We start from the raw sequence: 11,258 nt of genomic DNA on the forward strand, positions 1-11,258 counted from the left end.
CCCACATGCAGAATAGGGACTAATGGGCATAACTGTCTGCTAAGGTTCATAGTACTTCAGACACTTTTAAAGGTGAGTGAATAAAAGACAGTAATATACTTGCAGACTCCTGAAAATTTGCTCATCATAATATAAAAAGATTTTTTTGTACTGGCTTCATTTATCATTAGTTACAGTTGAAGACATTTAACTGAATTAAGTGTTTTCTGACAGTCTGAGCTACAGGACATAGATTTATGGGAAATAATTTTGCTATGGTAACAGGAAAGAGCTGACATTGCTCTGGGAAATTGATCACTGACAGAGGCTTTTCTTTCTCTTTGAAAATTCTGCTTATACAAGTTCAGGAACATTTTTCTCAACAGTAAGATGGCAAAAACACTTGGCTAGTGAGCCTTGAAATTTTTTTTTTTGCCATGTCAAAAAATGCAAGTGTTGAGAATTCTTTCTTGTAGATTGGTGTAATTCAAAGATGGTGGAAATTCTCTTGAAAAAAATTATTGACAGATGTGTTAGTAGCTATGCAATTAGAGGGTTTATATTAAGCAGATTCTGGTATTTTGAGTTATATAACTTCTAGGTATGTTAATGAACTCAATAATTATTTATTGAAAATTATAATAGAATTAAGATTAATTTTCTGCTGTTAATACAATTCTCTTATTTAGGTATTAATGTTATAAATGGCACTGTGACAATTTCCATTGTGGGAAATGTGCTTGGTTATATTAATGTGATTCTTAAAGGTTAGCAAAGACATTTATGATATGTTACACTTTAAGAAATAGTGAGTAATATGTCATCATGTGATGCGAGGGATATATACAGAGAGTGCTACATCAAGAAAACCATGGGGAGAGTTGATTGGGGATAAGAATTATGGACATAATTTTGGAATCTCAGAGAATAAAGCTGAAGTTGTAATATTGCTTTAAAATAACTAAACACACGCTTTTTTTTTTTTACAACATTTCACATTATTCACATCTTTCCATTCTCATCGTATTATAGTTTCCACAAAAGATTCAAATGAGGAGAATTCATCTTCCATCTTTCCTTATGGAGAGACCTTTCTCTTCCAGAAACTAGAAAATTCCAAGGTTAGTCCCATACAGTTTAATATTTTTCTGTATTCAATTCTTGGCTCTTCTGCTTATATTTGCCGTTTTATTTTCCTGTAAGCTGTTTGAAGAATGTGTTATATTGAAGAATGAAATTTTCAGTCATTAAAATTCTGTTCAGTAAAATCATGGTAAATTTATATTTTTAAATATATATCACAAAATCACATTTTTAGTTTGATTTGAGAACAGCGGGTTTTTGAAGTTTTCTGCAAGATAAGTTACTTAAAACAAAACAAAACAAAAAAATGAAAAAAAACATAAAATCAAAAGCAAACTAACAAGCATCCCCAAGATTTTGCTTTGCCTTATACCCAAATATAGACTTCTACCTATTTATATATCTTAATTATTCGGTTTATCACTTATTCTTTCCACTCCAGTACTTGTGCTCAATTGCTATTTTATTTCTTGGTCATGATAAAGAGAAGTTGGAAGACAAAAAGTAAATGGGAAAGTAAAAGTAAATAAATTTTATTCTTGGTTAGCAGCTTTTGTTTCTTTAGTTGGAATAATGAATTATTAATAATTTAAATAAAATATTGAAGAAGGCATCAAAAGGCTACTGTTTAATATAGTCTCCCTAATTAAATTGATTTTCCTGAAAATTGATCTAAGCAATTAGACATTGGCTTAATAGAACTAAAGCCAAATGTTGTGGATCTTTGTAGAATATTGCTACCCTAAAAATAAGTGCATTGTTTTTTTAATAGAAGAAATCTATAAAGAATGAATTTTGGACCCATGAAGGAACACTCAAAATGGAAGGAGCTACTGAAAGAAACTCTTTTCTTGTCACATCAAGGTATGAGGTTATGATTGGTGATGGTTAGTTCTTCTGAATAAAATGGTGACTTCTTGCTCTTAATATAATATTTATAAGAAAATAGTTTGCATTAGTAAGTTAAACCTTTTCTTTTTGAATGTTTCAAAAACAGAACTCATTTTAATAATTAAATTTAGAGTCTGTAAATCAAGTTCATAATGATATTCTGTAGCAGATCAGTTTTGTCTTTCCCTAAGTGAAACCACTCTCCCCTCCCCGAAGTGGCAAATATGTGGTGACTATGATTGCACTTTAAAGATGAGAAATTATATTAATATGAAAGAGAAAGGGGCAGTGCAAAAAAATGTCACTATGTGAGGTGCAGGGTTTTTACAGATGTAATATAGTATCCTTTTTATTGGAAGTTCAGCATTGACAAGTGGCTTGACAGTTATCTAGTTATTTGGGTCACCCATAGCATTGACAAGTGGCTTGACAGTTATCTAGTTATTTGGGTCACCCATGAAATTAAACAGTTTGTAAGGCACCAGCTTCAGTTTTATTTTTCTCTCAGTTTTATTAGGGTTTGGTGTACTGGATTTTTACTTAACGTTGGTTTTATCTTCTGTTTTACCCTTCATTTCCCAAAGCTAACACTGTTGTGGATCTCCTTAAGTTGAAACTAAACTTAAGGAAAATACCAAAACTTAAGGAAGATACTAAAATAGTAATTGAGTATCTTTGGCAAGCCTTTGATGTGAACCTATGATAATGCAAAATGTAGAAAGTGCCAGGTGAAATCATTCTTTACGGAAGTAGTGATTTTTAGAACACTGTATCCAGAAGGATATAATTTGACCCCTAGGGATATCTGTTTTATTGATTATCAAAACATTATTTACAATGAGTTTTATTATACATAAATTACTCAGCGCATCTATTTTGTCATTCCTTAAATTTATAGCAATATGCTTACCCATCATAAATATGTTCCAGTAAATATTATATGCTGCACAGCTTTTACCTTCTGAGTACCCTGGCTCTTTCTCATTTTTTGGCTACCAGTGGGGCACAGTTTTTCCTCATTAGCATTGCAAAATTGTACTAAAGCTTTCACCAATCAGAGATACTCCCTGTTTTATTACATTAGGATGGAACACAGTCCATTGAGCTGATTAGTGGAGAGCCAGAGGAGTTTGGAAGTAAGATCTCCAAAAAAATAAGTTCATGGTTCCTGATGTTGTCCAGGGACTAGAGCTTGGGCTGCCCATTTAAAGGTGCTGATGAAGATGTTTCAATTGTGATGCAAAGAATATCCTCAATCTCCATCCTTACCACCTGCATCCAATCCCCAAAATAAACAGATCAGATTAAATTATACATAAGAAAAAATACACTACTTCTAGTAATGTTTAAATATGTTTAGGATAATAAGAGATGTCTATTTAAGTTTTCTGGAGAGTTTTTAAAATTCTCAGATGGGTTAATTGAATTCTAAGGTTTCCCTTAATTTTGGCCTTAAATTTTGGCAGTTGGTTATTTATAACTTTAAAAAGTAATCCATGGCTTAAATGACATACAGCACTTTGAAATGTTTACACCATACTTTTCCGTTTTCTGTTTAGCATATATGATAACAGGAAGGAGAATGTAAGTGAAGACAAAGCGGAAGACATTTGGATACCTCGAGAGGACAAAAACAGCCTTCCGATAGACTCTGCTTCAGATTCAGAATATTCAACAGTTGAAGAATGCTTTCAGAGCTTAAGAAGAAAAAATTCGAAGGCATCTAAGTCTAAGACTCAAAAACCATTGAATTTGGACCCTGTTAATAGGCATAGTTATCCGTTAAGCTCAACAAGTGGAAATGCTGCTTCATCCGCCATTTCCTCAAATGCAATATCTCCTTATGCCTGTTTTTATGGATCATCTGTAAGGAAGGTGAAATCGGGATGGCTAGACAAACTCTCCCCTCAAGGGTATGTATTTATTCATTTTTCTTCACAAGTAGCATATTTTAAAAAAGTGAAGTTTATCCATTTCTAAACCTTCTAGGTTGCTGCTTCTCTCTACCTCCTCCCACTCCCTCCCCTCCGCCTATAGGATACAGTTTTTAGGGACTTTCAACACACTTTTTCAACACTCTTCTTTAGTCATAGGGAGGCACATGTGCAGCGTGCTCCACGGAATGCTGGGTTAAGGTTCTGGATAACAAAACCGGAAATTAGGATTCTTAAGGTTAGTTTCTCACTTTGCACCAAAATGCACTATCCTGTGTCCCAGTTTGTAGCAAAGAAAAACAACATAGATTGAGTTAGTATTACTCAGCCCACACTGGCTTTTGCTCATGTTGTAACAGTGTTCTGTTTGGGAATACAAGGCTTATTGTAGTTAATGGAAAGTACGCCATTGTTAGATTTCCGGCTTCACTGTTACGGATATATTGTTTTGACTTTTGTATGTTGCACAGAAGGTCAGAGTCCCTTGAATATTATACTTTTCAAACAGATGTATCATTTATGTTTACAAAGAAACTTCCGTCCCTCCAGCAATTTATAGTACTGAGAAATCTTTGGGGAGGGTTTATGTTTAATTAGAATTGTTTCCGGGCACCTTGATTTTTGGATGTCTTTTTGAAATACTTACTTGAAATGTTCCTTATGAATTATTAAATTATTTTGGGGTCAAACCTGCCATGTTTAAGTAATTAATGTGGTGAGTCTCTGTAATGTGCTGGTTTTATCTACTATTCTCCCCAAAATGTGCATCATTAATAGAAAGCCTTCGTTTGACCTAAAATAAATTTTATTAGCAAAAAACTACCAGAAGAAGCATGAGTTGACTAGCGAGAGCAGGAATTAAATTTCTTAAGAAAGAAAAAAAAACAAAAAACAGAAACAAAACCCAACACTTTTATTGTTAGTAGTTATGTGGTTAATACATCATTAGAATGACAAAGTAGTCAGTCAGCTATGTCTACTTTTCATCAGCCATCAAGATTACGGGTAAATGCACAGTCAAATAGCAAAGATGTCAGTCAGCACTCAAACACTGATAGAATGCAACAGTGGGCTGGAATATTCTCAACTCTTTCATTTCTATGAAATTTAAGTGATTAGGGAGTTTTACTGCTCTCTCAAAATATTGCCGGAAGATTTCACAGAGCCCTCCGCAGCTGTGATTTCCTGTGTGATCTCCAGTGGCTCCTGCTCTCATAGAGTTCGCGCATATGCACCGAGAAAGCGTCGCCATCCTTGGCCACCTCTGGGACAGTTAGACTATTTTCCCTTTCTGTTTATCAGAACTCAGACTTCCCATCTTTTCTATTCTGACCTTCCCTAAGATTAAATGCTGTAAGCTTTCTAGATTTATATTCGATTTTAGGGGAAATAATTGAGTTTTCTGGCTTAGAAGTTTTTCTCCTGGATACCAAGATGAACGGAGATAGGAAAGTAAATAAAGGAGGTTGTTATATCACCAAGAAATTTAGAAATCCTTCTTCATGATGGTATTGCTATGGCTGGAAAGAAATATATGTAACTGGCCAAGAAACATGTCTTCATTAGGCCAGAAGTAGAATCTGATTTTTTCCTCTTCTTCATTAGACTCTGTAGGCCATTCTGAGGTTGGGTAAGATGCTCATTAGTTAAAGTGATGCCTCCCCATTCCTTATGCAGAGGTTACTGAGCTTTGTTAAACTCGTAGTCACGTGTCTCTTGGTGTAGGTAGCACTGGTTTAGATGACATTCTGAGTTCCACAGAGAAGGTATTAGCAAACTTTTTCTGAAAATGGCCAGATAATAAATATTTTAATCTCCCAGCTATATGAGCTCTATGGGACATCAGCAGCTCAGCAGTTGTAGCATGAAAGCAGCCATAGAGTATATGTAAGCCAATGCATGAGGCTGTGTTTCAATAAAACTTTATTTATAAGTACAGATAATGGGCCAGATTTGGCCCATGGACCATAGAGGTACAAGACGGATTAGATGGTTAGCTAAAGTCTTATGTCAGCTTCCTCCATCTCCCCTGGACCACAAATAGAAAATGATAACCTGCTAGATGACAGAATAGGGAAACCACTTTTTATTCTTTTATTAAATATACGAGTAATAAGAAGGAAGAGCCCTCCTCAGGGATGTTTGCCCTTGTTCTTCTCTCTGCCTGGGATGCTGTCACCCAGAGAGCAATGTGGCTTGTACCTGACCTCCCTCAAATTCTTGCTGTAGTGTCTCCTTTGCATGGAGGCCCTGAACACCAAATTTAAAATGATCAGTGCCCCTCCCCCCACCACCCCATCACTCCCTTAATTACTTTAGTTTTCTCTATGGGACTCATATACTAGATGATCTGTTTACTTCATGCAAGCTCCATGGGGACAACATCTATATTGGCTTTGTTTACTGTGATCTCCTTAGTAGCTAGAACGTTGCCTGGCACGTGGTAGATGCTCTTAGTATTTGTTGTTGAGTGAATCATTAAAAATAACACCTATCATTGGACATCTCTTTTTCTTTAAATTTTTCTAAAACAGCTGGTTTTTATCTATATGGATTTTGTAAACCTGAACTCTAAGCACTATATTGGTTGACAATCTGCAGGTACCATCGACAGAGGTGGTATACACTAATATAAATTATAATTGTTCTTTTTATGATTGTTCCTCCTTAAAGACCCTTACATGTATTAATAGAAACATTAATGTATTCTTACATGTATTGTCAAAACACAGTTTTAAAAACAAATAGCCATACCCAGTTATCCTTCTCCAAATACTGTTTGAAACTGTCCTCAGTCATGAGTGACATGAAACAAAATAACCAAATTCATAATCTGGATTTACCTTACATGATTGAGTAGATTTACTTTTGAAATGGAAAGGCTGGCTCAGAACTCATGAACAGTAGTGGAGACTGCCCAATATTTAGTAAGAAAATAACTGTGTAATATTGTGTAACTAAAGAAATACTGAAACATTCCCAGTTGAGCTTATGGTATGAAATATATTTAAGTATTTGAAGCATCTAATTTTTATATAGCCTGATACTGTTGGTTTACAAAATTGTATGTAATGAACTTGATAAAATGTTGAACACATCGGTCTGTTATTAGTAGTTCAAATACATCAAGCAGATGAAAAACTTAATAAATGGTACTTTTTAAAAAAAACTCACTGGGCTTCAAGGGTTAAAAACAAGTCTCTCCCCTTCCCCTTTTCTAGCTATAGCTAATAAGCTTAAGCTTTTCAGCATTATCTGAGTAGATGCAAATATGAAAGGCTGCTTATAATTTATTCCAGCATTTTCCAAATATGTAACTCAGGAAGAATCCTGCAAGTTGCTGTAAAGAAAAGAAAACATGGTTGAATATGCTGTACCCCTTTTGGAAGATGCACATAATGAAATATCCAAGAATATCTGCAATAAGAAAATCCTTTTAATTTTGACTAGCTGTTTTCTAAAGACATTTGTTCAGCATACCACACCGAACACATTTTTAAAAACTGCATTATATCTTGAATTCATATTTTACTTGACAAGATGTCTTAGGACTTTATTTTTTACTCAACTAACTTCTCTTTTTAAATTAGTATTGATTGTTTAATCATGGAGAAGCATTTTGTGACAATGTGAGCCTGAGAGAGCAGGAGCTGAACACGAGGCTAATTCAGCAATTTGACTAAAAATATTCTTTAGAATTTCTGGCGGAATACAAAGATAAGTAAGATGTGTGTATGTGTTCCTTTCCTTTTTTGTATCTTATGAAAATTTAAAAAGATTTGAAAATTAAAAAAGGCCAAAGGACAAAGTATAATAATTGGTACAGAAAGTTCCACAGAGTATTATAGAATCCTAAGGTTACAGAGTGATTGAGAAAAACATGTCTTCAAAGAATTTAGAGGGAGAAGTAGCAGTTCATTTTGGTCTTTGGAAAATGGATACATTTTGAACTGGTATTTTTACGTGAAATACTGTTTTGGTTTGAGGGAGTGAAAGGGCATGGACATAGGCAGTATCTGGAGGTGCTGCAGTCTGCGAGGCAGATAGCAAGGGTTCGCTGGGGTTATTTTATGGAAGATGCAAGATGGGGCTCTAGGATCAAGAGGGAGAAGGTGCCAGTGGATTTCAAGTTCAGGTTGAGCAGAGAACTAGGGAAAATCAAAAGGCCAATGATCAAATACCAAGAAGAGATGGAATCCCAGACAGTGGTTGGGAGTCAGATCTCTCAGAAGTCAGTAGCCCATGACTAGGTGGGAGATCACAGCTTATCCTGTTGGCAACATTGTCAGCATCTGACTTTCCAGCCAGTGTGCAGCCTCTAAGACGGCTTTAGTGGAGCCCTCCCACTCCATGGCACACATGTGTGTGAGGGCAAGCCTCTTAGGAATGCTGTCCTGTTGCTGGCCTTTGCATGAAAAGAAACTGTAGGGGAAACTTGACAAGTTTCTGTCGTACCAGTTTGCGATGTATTAATCACCTTTTTGAACATAAAGTTGAATCTTAAATCTCTGATAGAAAGTATCTTTTTATAGTACGGGCAAACTAGTTGGCCATTTCTCAAATCATCATTGCTTGTAAAGGCTGTGCCAAGCAAATAAAAAGCCTCACTATTTTTATTTGTAGTTTGAGGGAAAAAAAATGCTTAGTTTTAGTGTTTATTAAAATAACATGGCTTATTTCTTTGTCAGCCCCACTGCAGAGAAATGAATGAGGCCATTGGAATCAGACAGACTGAAATTAGTGTTGTCAAACTGTCGTTTATGGACTGTGTGACTCAGTGTCTCAGAACCTCCATTTGCCACACAAAAGCGTAAGGTCAAGACTTCCTCTGTGGGGTCATTTGGAAAGGTAGATAACATTGTGCCTGACACTTAATCAAGGCTCCATCAGTTTTCTTCCTCTTCAGAAGAGCATCATTTTATTTCAGGTAATCTTTGATGATGCTTCTGAAAGTGAGTTCTAGTCAGTTCTTTTCTTGGCAAGTCACAGTGTAAAGAAATCATGTGTTCACATTAAACTTTCAAAATCAGAATTCTTAGTGGTTATAAAAGCACCTAAGTTTAAAGTGTCAGAAAGCGCTACATGGCTTATTAGAAAAACCAGAGCAGCTTTTTCTCCCCTCCCACTTCTTCACAAGAGGGAGCCACTTTCAACTCTTTTAGTAACTCCTTTTGTTTTACTTGGTATATCTTAATAATGTTTTTATACCGATTCTTTCTCCCTTTCCAATGTTAGAAATTAACTACTGAGGTACTACCATGGAATATAATATTAATTCATTTTAATCACTGTCCCTCTTTCCACAGTCCCTTTTGGCATGGACGCAATTCCTATCTATCATCCTTTGAATATAGTTACATAACAGGTTTAGATTATGTCTGTGTTTAGTTTTATACTCTTTTGACTGTGTAAATGATACTCGTTAGCTATGTAGCATATTGTGATCAATTTTTCAGTTTCATTTACAATCTTTAGTTTTCCTTAAAATTAATAATTGTTGATTTTTTTGTTTGCTTAACATTTTTATACTTATTTATTTATACCAATATTTTTCCTGAGAAATATAAATCTGTGACAACCAAAATACATATATGTATCAGTTTCATCATCCTACAGCCTCCTAAGAAAACTTGTTTGGTTTGGGCTGGTTGTTTCCCAGGCGTGCTGCACAATTAGCATTCTGGGCTCCCTTTCATCATTATCCTGGGGATTCTCTAGGCCCCTCTCGAGTGTTTTTGTCTTTCCTCAATCCATGTCATTGTATACTACTCCCCTTCCTCCTTGGCGCTTCCGGAAAAGGTGTCTAGGAAGTATATTTTTTGAGGCCTTGCATGTTTGAAAGTGTCATTTGTTTTCTAAGCATGCTTATTGATAATTTATCATGGTTTAGAAATTTTGATTGGAAAGAATTCCTCCAGATGAACAACCCATAGCCTTCCTGATCTGTAGTATTATAGAACTGGTATCGAGAAATCTAATTCTTGATACTTCACATATAGTGTGTAAAGGGAGCTTTTCTTGTTTTATTTCTTTAATAACTTTTCTATTTTGCCGTTCAAGAATTCCTGATACTGTGGTGTTAGACATCCTGCACCAAATGCTGATAAAAATGTAGCTTTTCCATTTTTTCATTTCTGGGAAGTTTCTTCAGTTGTATTTTCAAACCCACTTCTGTGTTTTGTTATCCTGTATTTGAAATGGAAAGCACTTCCTTTTGACCGTTCCTTTTATAACATACTGTTATTACTCCATAAATACATGTTTTCTTATATCTCTGAGGATATTGATATGTTTTTTGAAGCTTTTTTTTCCTGTGGAGTCTGTTTCTTTCAGTTTGTTTTTTGAGACAGTGGTCCTTCCCATCTTCTACCTTAAGAGATATTTTCTTCCAATGTTTTGTTAATCTTGGGTTGTTCATTTTTAAAGTGAGAGATTGCAAAGCTCATTGGAACAGGCTCCAATGGGTCTTGCTATTTGTTTTTCATAAGATGATCTTGCTAGGCCTTTCCTCATATGTTTCCTTGGAGACTCCTCATGCCAATATCTTTTAAATGAATCCCTTTCTTGAAGGTGATAAGACTGGTGAAAAGGTTTTCGCGAGCTTAGGGAGAGTGACTTTGAGTATACATATTTACGACAAAGGTTTTCATTTGATCCTGCTGTTCTTGACACTGTCTCCGACTTTCAGCCATGTCTGAGTCTCCCAGTCCAGAGACTCCTGTTTGATCTTCTCTAATGAATAAAACTCTACTGTTCTTTTGAGGAAGAGAAGGGGCGATTTTCTAGCAGTGCAAAGTAAGGAAGGGATTCTGGGATGGAGTGATGAAGGCACAAGTTTCTCTCTGAAATTACCTTTCAACAAATCTTCCTATCCTTAGCACCACCCCGTTCTTCATAGTAACTTCCTTGGTGCCTCCATCTCCTGAGACTTGAGATTTTTGTGGGTAAATTGGTTTTTTCCTCTCACTGTGACCCATTGCAGGCTTAGCAGTTGGTTCTCTAAAGCCCCCTAAGTCAGTTCCTATTCCGCCTTCTGCTTTCCCGATTTCTAAATATTACTATTGCCTACTTCTCTGGTCAATGTTGGTTTGTAGATATTTATTTTTATTTGTTTTTTAATCCTTTGAAGTTTTGGAAGAAGTAGAAGTAAGCACACACTTTTAATTGATTATCTTAATTAGAAGCTGTTTTCATGCTGGATTTTTATTTTTATTTTTTTAATTTCCTTTAGAATATGACTCCATAAAATAAAGCGGTCCAAATGTTTTTAACATAGCTTTTGATATATTATGTCATGTAAGCACTGAGCTCTTCGTAAATATTGTAAAAAATGGTAGTTATACATAATAATTCATGCTTTACCATTAACTT

The 11,258-nt window shown here is 35.2% G+C and overlaps 1 protein-coding gene across 1 annotated transcript in view; it reads left to right on the forward strand.

The window, feature by feature from the left end:
- Positions 1-11,258, forward strand: part of ARAP2 (ArfGAP with RhoGAP domain, ankyrin repeat and PH domain 2) — a gene marked incomplete at its 3' end in the record, with an annotated part of 198,041 nt that overhangs the window by 27,197 nt on the left and 159,586 nt on the right. Inside the window, 3 exon segments of the mRNA XM_019628086.1 lie at positions 956-1,100; positions 1,835-1,926; positions 3,513-3,866. Of these exon segments, the coding sequence (XP_019483631.1) occupies positions 956-1,100; positions 1,835-1,926; positions 3,513-3,866 (591 nt within the window).

The sequence above is a fragment of the Hipposideros armiger genome, unplaced genomic scaffold, assembly GCF_001890085.2.
Source record: "Hipposideros armiger isolate ML-2016 unplaced genomic scaffold, ASM189008v1 scaffold_747, whole genome shotgun sequence".
Taxonomy (NCBI): domain Eukaryota; kingdom Metazoa; phylum Chordata; class Mammalia; order Chiroptera; family Hipposideridae; genus Hipposideros; species Hipposideros armiger.